Raw genomic sequence first — 16,062 nt, 5'->3', positions numbered from 1 at the left:
TAATTAATATAATATACATATTGGTCCTTATATGCACCTATACTTGTTTTGTTACCTGTGGGGGTCCACTGAGCAGCAGGCGTCGTGGATGCGGCCCAGATGGAGCTTCGTAATCGGCGTGATGCTGCCTGGCGATGGTCCACTGGCGGTAGTACATGCTCTGCTCTGCCCCCTGCAGGTTGTGGGTGACGAGCGGCCTCAGCGGGCTGCTCCACGCCATGTCAGCATGAGGCAGCAGGGAGTAGGAGCTCAGCTGACTCCCCGACTCCCCCGCCAGCAGGTTGTACGCCGCCCGCGACATTATGACCGTCCGCGCCGACACACGAGGGGGCTTGGGGTCTCGGCCACACTGCGTGGACTGGCTGGGCCTCTGGGTGGAGGAGGAAGACGGGGAGGGGGAGGAAGAGGAGGAGCTGGAGTAAAGAGAGGGAGGGGCTTTGGAGGCTTTGGTGGGGTTGGAGGAGAACTGGCTTCCCAGGGAATCGCACTCCTGTTTGAAGCCTTGCGTTAGTGTGCCTATGTCCGAGGTGGTGGCACCTTCGGGTGGGCAGGAGGAGGTGGAGGGCTTCTGGAAGGAGTCGGCAACGTCGGATGAACTGACACCGTTCTCTGCCAAAGAGCCTGAGTGGAGACATGAAGCGAGTAAAGAAGATAAATACAAATACGTCTGGTGTTTGAATCTGTAATCCCTCAGTGTCTCAGTGAGGTTCAGGGACTCACCAGAGGTTCTAGTTGCAGCGCTGCCGTTGCTCTGAGGCCTTTCCAGCTCATCTCCATCATTCAAGCTGGTAGTGGCCTTCTCTACATCTGATTCCCGGGGGGCCATGGCCTTCTTGGGCTCCTGGACTACGCCCATGGACACATAGGTGCAGGCCAGACCCACCTCCTGCTCCAGGGCTGTACGAGTCAGGTAGCTGGAGTCTATCAGACGCAGGTCGCTGTATTTCAGAGACCTAGAAGGGTCAAAGTGGAAGGAGAAGGATTTTTGTTGAGAAAAGGTCATATATTTTTTCATTTTTGTTGAATCCGTATTTCTATGTTCTCCCCACAAGTCTTTAATTTTTATTAAAGAGGACATATTATGCTTATTTTCAGGTGCATACTTGTATGCAAAAGCCCACTATGTTGTGATTGGTCAGCCGAGCCAAACCCTTTGGACTCCGCTCCAGCTCTGCTCTAACTAGCTTTGTTTGAGGACGTGCCAAACTAGCTGCAAGGCAGGTATTATGCAAATGTTACTTGGTGACATCACCACGTTACAGAAGTAAAGGTGGGACTTCAAGCAAGGCGTTTCAGGCAGTTCAGGGGCAGTGTTTCTGTGGGGGAGAGTAACTCCATTTGGCGTGGACTTTAGGCTTTGTAACTTTGCAGACCTTTTACATGCACAAAAAACTATGTAAGACACTGAAGGAAAGGAAAAAAGCACAAAAGCATAATAGGTCCTCTTTAAAAGACCATTTTATTTGAGCCAAAATGCTCAAATTGGATTCAATCATCAAGTTTTAATGCTTGTGCTACAAATCTAACATGGTTTACTGATGCTGACTGAACACTGTTACTCAACCCAGGACTGGCACACTGCGTGCAGGACAAAACGTAACTGGACCTCCCTTGTAGAGAAGACAACCCGCACTGTGTGAATGTAAATGCGTAAGATAACACTGGGAGGGTAGAAAAAAGTCAAGGCAACGGCACACCAAGAGGAATTATAGATGAGCTAAAAGGAAACGTACTATACGGGGTATTGTGGCGTATGAGCTTACCTGGGGAAAGTTTCTCCAAGAGGGTCCTTCCCTGTGAGGATGACGATGCAGGGCAGCCCCTCCAGATCCTCATACGTGTGCGGCACCCAGTCTTCAATCTCACAGCCTCTCCACGCCTACAGCAAAACACAATTATTACATGTTTACTGTTTAGTTATGTATCATTCAGAAGTTGACCAATAATGCCTGGATTTAGATATGAAATAGGATATCTAAGACGTTTTTTCCCCTTTATTGCAGATATTATGTACAAATTTAATAGAAACATTTATAAAACATTTTTCTAAATGCCTCATTTTAAGCAAGGTCCCATATTATTTAAAAGGTGAAGGAGTCACACTGTTCAAAGGAGCTAAGAATAGAAGTCTAAAAGCATTCGCTGGCAGGGTTTCAGTGGTTTAAATGAGGTTTAGGATTAATCTCAATAATCTAAGAGAAAAAGAGATAAGTGAATCTAAGAATGAAGTCAATTCCCTGATAATTACTTCAGATGTTACATTCAGATCCTGATCTATTCAAACACTGAGTGTTTCACTCATGGATCTGATTTCCTCAACACATCTTGCTTGAATAAACCACAGTAGCGTTGTATAAATGTTATTAAAATGTTCTGTTTTTTATGACTGGTTGCATGTCTTTCTCACCTTGAGGCGGTTGGTGAAGTTCCTGGGCAGGTTGAGTTCAGAGGCCGGGCTTCCCAGCAGCACGGCGAAGCACAACTGGAGCCCCAGTTTGTCCCTCACGTCCTCCAGTCGCTCCCGGGCCAGCATCGCCAGCTGCAGCGAGGGGACTCGAACCAGCAGCATGTGGCCCCGGCCCTGGGAGCCCTCTCTGCTCGGGGCGTTGATCAGGTCCTCCACCATGGCTAGGGTCTCTGGGGTTATGTGGTCTCTCAGAGATGGGGACGAGGTCAGGGCCATCATAGCCTCGGTGTACTGCTGAATCAGCAGGTAGCTGCGGATCACCATGCTGTGTAGGTGCGGATGTCTGGGACGCAAACACGGGAGTTTGTTAGTGTGAGCTTTATAGTTGATTATAACATCTTTTGTTTCTTGACCTACTCACTGCCAGTAAAAATTACACACAACTATAAGATTTGATATTGGGTGACAATATGTTAATTTATGTGATGACACCACGCTGACCTCTCCAGCAGCGTGTGGACCATCTTCTCAAAGGCATCATCACAGCGCAGGATGGGGCTGGCCACGCCCCACTGCAGGGAGCTGCTGTAGTCCCTCAGGCCAAAGTAGAGCAACTCATTAGGAGACTGCTCCACCTGCTGGAAGACAAGAACATGGCATACTCTCTTAAATGTCAATACCTTTAGTTTTTTTTTCCGCATTTACACAATCACTATACTGCACCAAATGTGGTGTTGAAAAGCAGAACTAGTGTACTGAGCATTTAATGAGTCTTGTTTCATTGCATGATGCTTGCAAATTTCCCCATGGGGACAATAAAAGTTACTCGACTCACTCTGAAGCTAAGTGAGTGCTTTGACTTCATTATTATTTGCCCTCTAAAATTAGCAGTCCCCAACCTTTTTGGCCTGTGACCCCTTAAAATGTCACAAATGTCTACTTGCCACCCATCATCAACTGTTGCATATGTCTATGGGTCATGATGAGCAAGACAACAAAAGAAGTAAAAGTAACTATTTGGGTAATCTTCTACAGGCCTGAATGTTAGGCAGTAATTCGCAATAAAAAAAAGCAAAAAATAGACTCTAATCTTTGTTTTTTCTTTGCTCTAATCATAAGAGGAATGTCTGAAAAATGATGATTTTGTGCAACACATTTTTTAATCTGGTTTAATCAGTTTAGTGCTCTAAATATTGTCATCCGGACATCAGTATTATGTAGTGTTACTGTAAATTCAGCTGAATATAATGATGACAATAGCTAGTAAAGCATGACATTAACTGAAACAAATAAAATATTAAATATCTCAATTTGAGTTTTGTAGTAAATATCAGTAGGACTAACCTAAATCCCTTTTAGTCAATGTAAACTACTAACTACTAATTACAACCAAACACACAATGACCTGAAACCAGAACATTTATATATTTGAAGTAGGGCTGTCAAAGTTAACGCGATAATAATATGTTAACACAAATTTGTTTTAACGCCACTAATTTCTTTAATGCATTAATGCAACTTGCGATTTTTAGGTTGTTAAAGCTAAGCACACTGACACACTGACAGCTGTTGTTGCCTGTTGGTCTTGTTTTGTTTGCCATGTTACGATTTGAGCATATTTTTTTAACGCTAAATGCAGTACCTGTGAGGGTTTCTGGACAATATTTGTCATTGTTTTGTGTTGTTAATTGATTTTTAGTAATAAATACATGTTGATAAGAGTATTAAATGATTGACAAATCTCCCTTTAAGGTACATTTTGAACAGTTAAAAAATGTGCGAGTAATCGCGATTCAATATTAACTGATTGACAGCCCTAATACAGTTACAGCGTGACAAATGTATGGTAATGGTTAAAGCAATGATACATGTATAGTAATGGTTTAAGCAGTTACAGTCGGGGGCCTTTGTCACATTATACTTATACTATAAGATATTTAATTTAATATCAAAAGTCAATAAGGATCAAGTTGCTTCTCCTTTAAGTATAAGTGCACTTTGAGTCCACCAGGTGGAGTAGCTAAACCACAGCTGTCACAAACTGGTCCTCTGCATGCTGCCATCATGTTGAAATTTAACAACATTTAGAAATAAAATAGCTCAGATGTCAAAATATCCCTGTATGACTTTCACTGAACTATGCCTCTTTACAGGAATGTAGCATTAGACTCCCTTTAATAATGACTTGCAGGCCTTTTCTTACACCTTCAGAACATTTTTGGGGTGTTGAAATAATACTCACCAGACTTTCGTTGGAGGACCAGTGGACTTCGTTGTGGATGCTGATGCGGGACTGGTGGGTCTGCAGTGTGTGCGGGAAGCAGCTGACCTGCAGGACCAGGAGGTTCATGGCGTCTAGGACTTCCTGGCAGTTCACCACCCGGTCGGCCAAACCCTGCAGCTCGCCGTGGCACACAGAGCCTGACAGAGCACTGGAAAGGGAGTAGGGCAAAGTGTTTGAAACACCTGTGAGGGATATTCTGAGTTCATAACATTTAAGATGGATGCAAATAACAACTCTATTAGGGACATGAAGGCTTTTACATTTGCTGTGCTAAATGCCCAGGTGTGTTGTAGGTCATTCCTAAGAAAAACCCTTCTGGAAAACAGGAAGTGTTCTAATCTATTTTAGTTTGTTTCAGGGACAACAGCAGCTTGCTTGGTACAAATGTCAAACTGCATCAGCACAAAATCCAGCAAACAATGTGGATCAAATATCACTTTGAACCAAATATGTCTAAAAATAATTAAATAAAAACAGAGATCTCTAATTATCTGGCCTACGTTTGACCAAAATTCAAGGTTATAGACGCTAATGCTTTCTGTTCACTTGCTTGCAGCTGTTCTCCTCCCTCCACTTTAATCAGTGTATAAAGAGGACAAGGCTAGATTTGCAGCCGTAACAACTCATCTTTTCACACAGCTTTAGGAGCAAAAATAGTGTCAGTCGGCGGAGTCGTCTAATACCTTGTAAGGTCGACGTGCGAGTTGTCGTGAATGAGGACAAACAGGGTGTAGGGGTTCTGCTTGACTTTCCTCATGAAGGCTTCCATCTTGGCGTGGACGTCGCCGTCCAGACGCACCACGTACTTGTCTGATTTCTGGTGGGCCGAGCAGACGTCTTCGACTCCCAGATCGACAAGCACTCCTGATCAAAAACATACAAAGAAATTCATATTTAATCTTGTCGTCCTAACTTAGTGAAACGCCACTGCTAGAATATTAGGTCTCTGGCATGGAAAGTTTAAAAGATCTGAACCTGATTGTCGGATGCGCTGTGCCGTCTGGTGAACCAGAATGTGAGATGGAGGGACCAGAACAAGAAAGTCCACTTTACAAAATCGCCCTAAGTCGAGGTTCTGGGTTCCTGAGTCAGCGATGGAGCAGACTTGAGAGAGGAGGCTCCGAGCCACGCTCAGCTGGGTCGGATAGATCTGGAAGACCTTATCTAAAAGCTCTGCTACAGGAAAACAAAGAGGGAGAAAGTATTAGTATAGTTATCAATTTAATGTGCAACAACAAAGAATTACCTCAAGTGAAACAGACATGTTAAGTTGTGGAGAATATTGCTAACAATAAATGTATTGTAATTTAATGAATCTGGTCATCTGCTGCAGAAAAACCATAAATATGGCACGGATAACATAATTACAGTCTACAGGTGAGCCAAGCAGTTCAGCGAGTATGATTGAGAGCAGTCTAACCTCTGTCTGAGGGTGGTGACATGCTGGCAGCCTCCTGGGAGTGGATGTGGTCAGTGACATCGCCCTGGTAGGGCTGAATGACCTGGCCCTTCCGTCTGCGCTGGTATCGCACCAGCTGTTTGTCCAGATTGTCCCCTAAAAAAAACACCGGTCAACATTAGTCACACACAGAGACACAGAGCCAGGAACAGAAGCTGCTGCAACACAAATAATCTCCGCAAAATGCAGCACGGTTATTGTGAAACATAGATACAGAAATGCAGTTATCATACGAATCATATCAAACTGATGTGTGACAACATGTTTTATTTTAGTCCTTGATATTCTTCATATTCATATTCAACATCTCAGTGTCTTGTGATCAATTTAGTGGTACTATGTGCTAGAATGTAATCGGTATGTGATATTTTTTAATAAGTCTGAAACCTTAGTATAAAACCAGTAGTACGTGAATTGCATACTATTTCCGGTAAAATATTACAGCATGCAAACGCTGGACATTACGGCAGCATACATATCCCACAATGCAATACAGTAGTGACGATAACGTTCATAACAGACGTTGACGTACAGCTCTGTAACATAAATAACGCTTCAATTTAATTGTAAGTATAAGATTTCACCAGCCGTAATATATATTCTAAATGAGTTCAGACACAAATCGTCGTTTTGGTCACATGAGATTGACACGGGTTACCATAGTTATACATCTCCAACCGGCAAGGAGGCTCTCAGGAAGAGACGTCGTAAATTACTGCTCAGTGCGTCCAAAAAGATACATACTACTGTTTATTCACACATGTTGAACGATAGTACACATACTGAGTATGTGGTGCATAGTATGCGATTTTGGACGCAGCCTTTGTATTTTTTTAAATCTCTTGGAATACCTCCTTCATCAAACAACTATGACAAAAAAACAAAAAACAATAAGCACATGTTGTATGAACGCAGCACTCACCTAGTGACGTGGTTTTGAAGTGAGATGCCAAGACGCTGACTTTCCCTGTGATGAGTTCGTAGCTGATCTCCTTCAGAAACTCATTGGTTGTCAGCATACCTTCAGCTAAGGCCCGTGCTTGGTACTTTCCTGTGTCCAACACACAAGATTATTATTATTATTATAGCATTAACATACATATTGTGCATAGATTGGTTGAGGTAAATAAGGTAAAGTTTAATGATTTCATATACACTCACCCAAAACGAGCACACAGAACTCGTTGCCGCTCATTTTAGAGGCACATATGATAACTACATATGTTGGCAGGCACTTCTGGTGGTGAGGACTGTCACTAAGAGAACGAAGTGACTCCGAGATGCCCTCTCCCAGAGAGTTGTGGGTAACCACGACTTGGACGCTGCCCCCTGAGACGCTTGCTTCCAGCCGAGCCAACCAGGGAAGCTGAGACGGGGAGATGGCGGGACCCCTGGGACAGCACAGCATGGCCTTCAAAACTATCTGCTCCAGCTCCTCCCTCAGAGGAATCTGCACCGAGCCTGCACGAAAATATGAAAAGACATACACTGATATAGAAGCATGCATGTAACAAAGTTAGACAACAATGTTTCTGTTTAAATAAGACACCAGAACCTCCCGCTCATCCACCCCACTACCCCTGTGTGTAGTGATAACAGCAAATATGTCAGTAAAAATGCCAGTGACAGAGAGGCTTCCTTGTGTGTGTGAGTTTGCTGCTTACCTAAACGTGCAAGATACTGTAAAGTGAGCAGAATCATTGTCTCCACACAGAGAAGCTGGTTGCTGTTGAGGCCCAACGTCCCCAAGGTTTTCTCCGTCAGCTGGCTGCTCTTATAGCAGCTGACCAGCAGAGGGCTCACCACGATGTCCCCAACATTCCCATAGAAATAAGGTAAAGTGCCATGCCCTGAGAAGAAAGGTCATCATTAGATAAAACATATAGCAGCTAGAAAATATGGGACAACAACAAATAACAACAACTTCATTATTTGTTCGGCGGAATTGTAAAACTGTGTATACAGATAAACATTATGGCTATAAGCTTGATATTTAGACACTTTAAATATACAAAATAAAACAATACACAATATTTCAATACAGGTACAAGTATGACAGGAAATTGCAAACTAATAAATAAAAAAATTAAATCATTTTTTTCAAATATTCTGTGAGCTGATATACAGAAAAGCCTTGGAAAAACTGGAAAATCTGTTTACACCAGGAACATACAATGTTTTTTTTAATTGCAGTGCAACAGGGCTGCAACTAACGATTATTTTCATTGTTTATTAATCTGCTGATTAGTTCTTCAATCTATAAAATGTTGATCAGTCCTAAAATGTTTTGTTTTTTTCCACAACTCATAGATAATCCGTTAACTGTCATAGAGGAGTAAAGAAACCAGAAAATATTCACTTTTATGAAGCTGGAATCAGAGAATTTTGACTTAAAATGAACAAAATGTAATAAAATAAATTCAATACAAATTTAAATTGATGTAATAGTTGACAGCTAATCGATTAATCGTTGCAGCTCTACAGTGTACAGAATATATAAAAAATATATTTAACAAAATGTAGGGTAGGTAAACCTACTTAAATTCACTTTACTCATCTTTTCACTGAAATTGAGTTAAACTAACTTTTACAGTTGAAACATTAAATAAGTTGTATCACACAGTGTTATGATGGACATTTGTCATTTGAAAAAGTTAACTATTCATACTTTTTGAAAAGACTTTATCGTTGGTCGGCTTCCTGATAATTTACTCGGTGGTAAAACATGCTCTGTTTCTGTTTTTCCTTACACTGATTAAAAATTTTTTGATATGCCCTGCAGGATGATATTTAGTTTGCAGCATTAAGAAGGAGCAGATCACTGTAATAAAGCTCGTACCGATGAGGATGACAGGGCGAACGCCTGAAGAGTTGAGCAGGTTGTCGGGAACGATGACCGTCTCTCCGGCGGTGACAGGTTGGGGCTGAATGACTCCTGACACTGGTGGCTGAGGAGAGGACACTCCTAATACGGCACCTGGAGGGAAATAAAGGAATTACATGTCAATACTAAGACTAATCACTGTCGCGTAAGTTCAATTTTAACATATTAGTGTTTTACATTATCGAGAAAGAAACACTGCGGCAGTATTTGTGGCTGTTGTACTGTGATCACAGACATTTTATAAATGAAGGAAGAAAAATCAGGACAGACAATTTATTTGAAATGACGCTTATATAACCACAATTACATGATGGTGGCAGAAATCTTCCTCAATCATGTAATTTTATTTTAACCATTTCTGCAACAAGCTCTCCAGCTCTATCTCCATGGAGATACTGGGTGAATCATCCCTAACAACCAGAGAACATCAGGGATGTGGCTTACTCATCCCCAACCCAGAGGGAGAGGAGAGAGGGGTGTGGGGGGTTATCGACAACACAGACTTTGCTCCTAACGTCACAGAAAACACACTTCTATACACACACATGCTTACACACACACATATGTACACACTGTGAAGTGAGTTAAAAAGAAGACACATGACATAAGAGGGTCAATTTACAACCCATCTCACACTGACTCATCGCATTACAGCTCAAAGAGCTGATTGGGTTCAGGAACTGACCTGGAGAGCAAACTATCGGCCGGATGGCTGGCACGGGGACGGCCGTCGGTGGTGGGACGGGTACCAACGAGTTGGGATGCCAGCTTCGATGGCGTTTCTTTGGAGGACCAGAGGCCATGGCTGTGGATACTGAACACCCAAAACAGACACAGAGAACAACGTCAACACAGAAAATAGAGCAAAAACAAAATGAATGTATAACATACTGCGCTTCTAAAACATATGCAACTTTATTTTCTCTTCAGACAGAATGACTTACCAGGACTGTCTCCTAAGTCAGCAGTGCGATACCCCTGAACTTGAGGCCCTAAAGAGACCTGTGAAGGGCTCAGTAAGGGAGGACGCCCATCAATACCCATGCCATTTGTCGGTCCGTTCACCCTCAGAGCTGTGGGTACTAGAGACACACACGTATGCACATGAATACACACACTAATACACTAGTCTAGATAGTGAAGACTTTATATTTTACTATGTTTAGACTATGTGTTTAATGATTGTGGAAACAAGACTCCTGCCAGAGACAGTTCAGTACAGTCTATGGTTCAGAAAGAGCATATTTGCTACAACCATGCTAATGTCAGCAGCTCTGTGAGGCTGCAAGTAGGCACAGCAGTGCTTTAAAGGTGCTCTATACGATATCTAGAGCATTAATATAGCAGCAAACAACTGTTTGCTATGTAATGTTAAAGATAAAGGGTAGTAATGTCTACCTGAGCAGAGAATGAAGTAGCTTAGCTATCGCCATGTTGAGAGCCGTGCGGAGGCAATAGAAATGCTCTGATGGGGTCGTGTTTACCGTGTTCACGAGAGGTGTCCATATGAACGCCCTCCTCTTGTGGTATTCACGACTTCATAAGTGGAAAGCTTCTGAAAGCTCCGAATTCAAGAGTTGCGAACATGTTTGTTGACGTTGTCAGATTTGGCGGAGGCCATGGAAGTTAATTTTTCGGTGCATAATAAGATAATATATTGTAATTTTAGTCGTATATTGTTCTTCTTCGTATTTATATAATAGGTCTGAGGACAATGTTGATATTCCCAATGACCTCATCTTTTTTTCTCATTATGCCTTTGCATTTCCTGCATTATGTTACCCGCTTGCTAGCTTGCTAAATTGTTAGCCTTTGTGGCTTCTAGACTCCGACAGTAAATAGCATATCGTGTACACAACTTTCCTTGTTGTAAATACGAGCTCACGAGTTTCATTTGAAGGCACCATCAAACTCATTCAACTAACATCAGCAGGCTAACATGCACTCAGTGACAATGCTAGCAGGTGTAATATAATATTATTTTAATTATTAAATTAATTAAAAATGATCATAATATAATGTTTACCATGGTCACAATCTTAGCAACATTTGCTAATTAGTACAAAACACAAAGTACAGTCGAGGCTGATGACAATTTAATTCGTTTTGCAATTATATAGCCGAGTCATGAACTGAAATATTGAAATTTTTTACAAACTTAAACTTCGACCTGATGATGGCACTAAAGCTAAAGTTATTAGATCAGCAACATAATTAGGACTCATCCTCTGGGCACTATGCTTTATGGCAATCCAAAACGTTGTTGAGATTTAAATATAAAAATATTTTCGCAGCTGTAACTATCTGCTGAGCAATACATAAAAATGATTCAGCACCAACAGGGACTTATTGATTTCCTATACATGAACGTCTATTGCCAATGACCGGATTGGACGTTTTGCAATCTCATATTCACTGTGTTTGCAATACACTAAAACATTGATTGGTGTATGTGTAGCCTTTGCTTGTCAATATCACAACCTTGTAAAGGAGCTAATGGATAGCAAAGCCTTAACAAGTCATTACAGCATTCCTTCCTTCAGTATTGATTGGTGTGCACACACACATGCATCTGTTTGTGTGTGCAGGTCACGTGTGTTTGTTTGTGTGTGTGTGTGTGTGTGTGTCTAAACAGGCCGTAGCAGAGGTTAATCTGGGCTCTGTGGTCAGTCAGGGCTCCATCTGCCTTACGCTGAAACACGTAGCTAAGCAACCATTTCCAGCATACGTACAAGGCCATTTAAGTGTCACTCACATAAGGGCTGATCAGCATCCATGCACTGTCAAAGCCTGGATGCAACTAGGAATATGGACTAAAATGTGGTGTATGTTATTGTGTGTTTCATCTGAATAGGAAGATTAATAATGCAGCCAAAGTAAAGCACAAAGCAGAGGGGAAATAGACTGATGAAAAGCAGCTTCACCTATTGGTAGAGTCTTGTTTCCAGATGTGGATGACAGAGGTTTGAGGAAACTGCAGTCTCTGCCGAGGTCCTGACTCCCAAAAAAGACAGAGGATGCTTGCGTCGTTCTGGTGGGTGGAGAATCTGGAGGTAAAAACAAGTTGATAAATTTAGGAATAATATATATAACACTCACCAACTCCCTGCAGTCTTAACACTCATTGTTCCCCTGATTGGTCATTTGGCTGCCTTCCTGCTAAAAATCAAATGCTAACAGACTCTTCTGTCTGTATCCTATGTCAGCTGCACAGTGCAAACAAACCACCGCTCTCCTTTTCATTAATCATTCCAGGATAAACAGTCATTTGGAGCGGAGGTGGAGAAGCGCATGTTACTGTGTTTAGCCTCTTGGCTTGTTCAGTGTCAGCGACCTCTTTGGGAGCAGGGTGTACCTGAAGGTCGCAGTCAGGCGAGGGTTATTTCAACAACAGCTCAGCTGTCTAACACATTAATGTGTGAGATCTCTGCTGACAGGCAGCTTCCAGGTTCAGGGAACAAATCAATACTATATAAATCTTTTTTTTTTCAATCAAAGATGGAACAGCCGCTCTTGTTGTGTGAGAGGTCAGAGAAGAAACAGCTCCTTATAGAGAGGCAGAATCTGTCTCGCAGTTATGTGACATTTAACTGTTGGTTGACCTGAAATCATTCAGGCCTTTATTTCATGACACTGTTAAAATTTATACTTGGGGTGACCTCATTTAACAAACAGGGACAGAAATAAATTGTGTTCTGTAAAGAAGTATGCTACTCACAGTTCTTTTTTGGCTTAAAAACATGGCAACATGTCAAGACACCGCAACAACACTGCTAATAACAATAACAAAAATATACTGAAAAGGTTATTTACTATTGATGGAATATCAAAAAAATTAGATGAAACACAACCAACGAAAGCCTCCTCTTTATCACAAACTCACTCATAAACAGCAGTATGCAGTGTAGCGGTTCAGGCGCTGCTCACCTAATAAATATCAGGGTTTAGCCACCGCCACCTGTCTCTATGGCAACAACATAAACCTATCAGCAAAAAATCAACCAACGCAATAACTCTTTTTGGTGAAATATATACATTTTGGTTAATATTAAGAAGAATGGAGGCAATCGATTCTACATAACTTTAGTCTGTTTTTAGTCTGTTTACATGTTATATAATCATCAGAAGTTAATCCATGTAGAGCTGCAACCATTAATCAATTAGTTGTCAACTGTTAAATTAATCACCAACTATTTTGATAATCGATTAACCGGTTTGAGTAGGTTTTTTTGGAGAAAAAAATCATTCCAGCTTCTTAAATGTGAATATTTTCTGGTTTCTTTACTCCTCTATAACAGTAAACTGAATATCTTTGAGTTGTGGACAAAACAAGACATTTGAGGACGTCATCTTGGGCTTTAGGAAACACTGATTGACATTTTTCACCATATTCTGACATTTTATAGACCAAACAACTTATCGATTAATTGACAATGAAAATAATTGTTATTTGTAGCCATAAATCCATGTTAGCCTGAAGGGGACCGCTAAATCTTGCAATTAGAGCTGTCAAATTTTACGCCATAATAATGCTGGTGTTTGGCTTGAGTTTGCCATGTTATGATTTGAGCATTTATTTTAATGCTAAATGCAGTTAATTGATTCCCAATAATAAATATATACATACATTTGCATAAAGCAAGCATATTTGACCACTCCCATGTTGATCAGAGTATTAAATACTCGACAAGTCTCCCTTTAAGGTACATTTTGAACAGATAAAAGATGTGTGATTAAATATTTGTATCGATTGACAGCCCTTCTTCTGCATGCAGTCTCACCTGAGAGGGAGAAGGGAGAGGAACTGTGTCCGCTGGCTCCTCCATTTTCTTTGCTGCTGTGAGAGGAGGACGAGCTGGGTTTGGACGTCGACGCGCTGCTGGAGAACTGGCGGGTTTTACAGTCTGAGGAGGAACAGAGAGGAATGAGAAAAAAACTGTAAACAATACGTAACAAGACAGAAGTGTAACATTAATGCAGAATTGAAAAGCTGGGATGTTTTACCTTTCCAGCAGATGAGGGGTCCTTTGCACAGAGCACCCTGAGAGTTCTTCACCAGGTAGTATTTTAAGTGCTTCTGCTTCTTGGGCTGGGTGGATAACTTCAGGTTGATGTGATTCGAAAACTCAGTGAAGTATCTGAAACCCTTCTCCCCACAGCCCACACAGTTTCCTGAAAAACCTGGAAGTAATGCAACAAAAAAAAAACAAGATTATTGTATTAACATTATTTACAAATATTTACAGTCCAGTCTGGTGTTTTGCCAGCACAGCGCGTATTCATTCATTAAATTCTACCAGGAATTTTAAAATGATGCTGATAGCTATCGTGTCATTCACTCTGATCTCAGACCAGGAGAACAGACTGACCTAAAAGTGCATTCTTCCCATTCTCGTCAGGCAAAAAGCGGCGGTCCACGGCACACGCCAGGATGTGCTCGGGGACGCTGGGGGACTTGGCGCCGACCAGCTCGAAGCCTGCTGTGACTTCGATGAGCTCCGTTGCTATGGAGACCAGGCGGAGGTCCTTGCCGGCCTGACAGAACCCTGAGGAGGAGGAAGGATGAAACAGATGTGACATTTAAAGAAGAAATAAAGAAGGACTTCAGGGTGGATTGGATAGTTTATGAAAACAAATCATATCTTCCATAATTCTATCATCTTTAATATGTTTGTACTTCATTCTAAATAAAGGTTTTAGTGTTTCAATATAAATATTTTTAGTTTTTACAGTCCAAATCAAGGCGGTTTTGGGGTTACCGTCCAGTGTGCAGCAGCCGTCGGGGACGGGGGCCTGTAGGTAGGGAAGCGGAGGGCTGCTGCTGTCTGAGTCATCCTCGTCCTCCAGCTCCTCCGGATCGTTGGAAGAGTGGCCGTTCGTGAGCTCGTGGCCCGGCGGCTCCCCACCATGGAGGTCAGCTTTCGGCTTAATGTCTGATGGACATTTTAAACCAGATTATTTTATGGGTAACAATGTATTTTACAGGCAAATTCCTAATAATTATCTAGTAAGTTTGCTGGAAAGAACTATGTAAGTTGACACTAATTATAGGGAGCAAATTATGGAACCTAGAGAGTCTTTTAATCAGTGCACAGCAGGTCAGCGGAACAGGCAAAACATTTGTCCAAAAGTAAACATGCAATTCAACATGAATGAAAAAGTACTAATAATACATGAATTCATTTTTATATGGGTTTAAATTGAGCTGTTCTTTCAAGGAAATTCTTATTTCCTGTATAATTAGTACCAAATAACTAGCAAACTTCCAAGGAAATGATTAGAAAATACAGACCCAACAATATGACAAACAACAACATGACCACAGTTTTGACTCAATGTTGATAATGTGTCAGTACTTTGGGTGGAAACATCAGTACTTTCATATGTACGTGCATATGTTTTTTCAAATGTAGACCAGAGGTGCATGACAAGAAAATCATTAGTGATGTAGACATGACAGTTTCCTACCTTCCATGTTACCAGGATACGGCTCCGGCTCAAGGTAAAGCTGTGTGAAGATGGGCTGCGGATCGCCGCTGCTAGAGCGCAGCGATGCCTCAATAGAGTTGTGGAGAGCCTCTTCAAATCGAGCAGACTTCAGCTGCCCGGCGTATGAATTCCCCATTATCTGTGAGAGCAAAAGAGAAGCAGGATGATGAGCAAAAGATGCACAGTCATGGTACCGTTTATCTCCATTCATTGATTAGTTCCTTACATAAGAACAGCGAGCTCTGCAGATGGCAAACCAGCAGCAGGTGTCTCGTGTTTTCAAATGAACACAGCTGTATTCTTCTGAGGGTTATGATCAGTGTACGCCAGTTGGCTTTTTATTCAATATTAGATATCAATCAGTGCTTCAGTCACAATTTAAAGACTCTCTCACTCTGCCATTTTATAGACCAAACTATTAATCGGTCAATCAAGAAAATAATCATCAAATGAATGATCTTAAGTTGCAGCCCTATTGTATATGTATGGAGAATGGAAGCTGCCCAAATCAAAAATAAATAACTTGATGAATACATTTT

At 41.6% G+C, this 16,062-nt stretch overlaps 1 protein-coding gene across 5 annotated transcripts in view; it reads right to left on the bottom strand.

Annotated features, from left to right (window-relative positions):
- greb1l (GREB1 like retinoic acid receptor coactivator) overlaps nucleotides 1-16,062 on the bottom strand; it is a 53,886-nt gene that overhangs the window by 9,849 nt on the left and 27,975 nt on the right. For 2 of the 5 annotated variants that reach the window (XM_074651592.1, XM_074651593.1), the window contains exons 3-23: nucleotides 15,503-15,662; nucleotides 14,794-14,967; nucleotides 14,404-14,580; nucleotides 14,039-14,215; nucleotides 13,816-13,938; nucleotides 11,959-12,081; nucleotides 9,979-10,116; nucleotides 9,720-9,848; nucleotides 8,990-9,127; nucleotides 7,815-8,000; nucleotides 7,312-7,611; nucleotides 7,073-7,201; nucleotides 6,112-6,246; nucleotides 5,667-5,867; nucleotides 5,375-5,555; nucleotides 4,650-4,839; nucleotides 2,909-3,045; nucleotides 2,408-2,750; nucleotides 1,764-1,879; nucleotides 721-953; nucleotides 56-621 (exon numbers count right to left, since the gene is read on the bottom strand). In XM_074651592.1, coding sequence (XP_074507693.1) covers nucleotides 56-621; nucleotides 721-953; nucleotides 1,764-1,879; nucleotides 2,408-2,750; nucleotides 2,909-3,045; nucleotides 4,650-4,839; nucleotides 5,375-5,555; nucleotides 5,667-5,867; nucleotides 6,112-6,246; nucleotides 7,073-7,201; nucleotides 7,312-7,611; nucleotides 7,815-8,000; nucleotides 8,990-9,127; nucleotides 9,720-9,848; nucleotides 9,979-10,116; nucleotides 11,959-12,081; nucleotides 13,816-13,938; nucleotides 14,039-14,215; nucleotides 14,404-14,580; nucleotides 14,794-14,967; nucleotides 15,503-15,659 — 4,053 coding nt within the window. In that variant the 5' untranslated portion in view covers nucleotides 15,660-15,662. The remainder of the gene's footprint in view (nucleotides 1-55; nucleotides 622-720; nucleotides 954-1,763; nucleotides 1,880-2,407; nucleotides 2,751-2,908; nucleotides 3,046-4,649; nucleotides 4,840-5,374; nucleotides 5,556-5,666; nucleotides 5,868-6,111; nucleotides 6,247-7,072; nucleotides 7,202-7,311; nucleotides 7,612-7,814; nucleotides 8,001-8,989; nucleotides 9,128-9,719; nucleotides 9,849-9,978; nucleotides 10,117-11,958; nucleotides 12,082-13,815; nucleotides 13,939-14,038; nucleotides 14,216-14,403; nucleotides 14,581-14,793; nucleotides 14,968-15,502; nucleotides 15,663-16,062) is intronic. The other 3 variants (XM_074651596.1, XM_074651595.1, XM_074651594.1) reach the window with 3 other exon arrangements.

This window comes from Sebastes fasciatus, chromosome 11 (assembly GCF_043250625.1).
Source record: "Sebastes fasciatus isolate fSebFas1 chromosome 11, fSebFas1.pri, whole genome shotgun sequence".
Taxonomy (NCBI): Eukaryota; Metazoa; Chordata; class Actinopteri; order Perciformes; family Sebastidae; genus Sebastes; species Sebastes fasciatus.
Note: the sequence above shows the minus strand (reverse complement) of the source record. Positions and strands in the feature narration are given on the sequence as shown.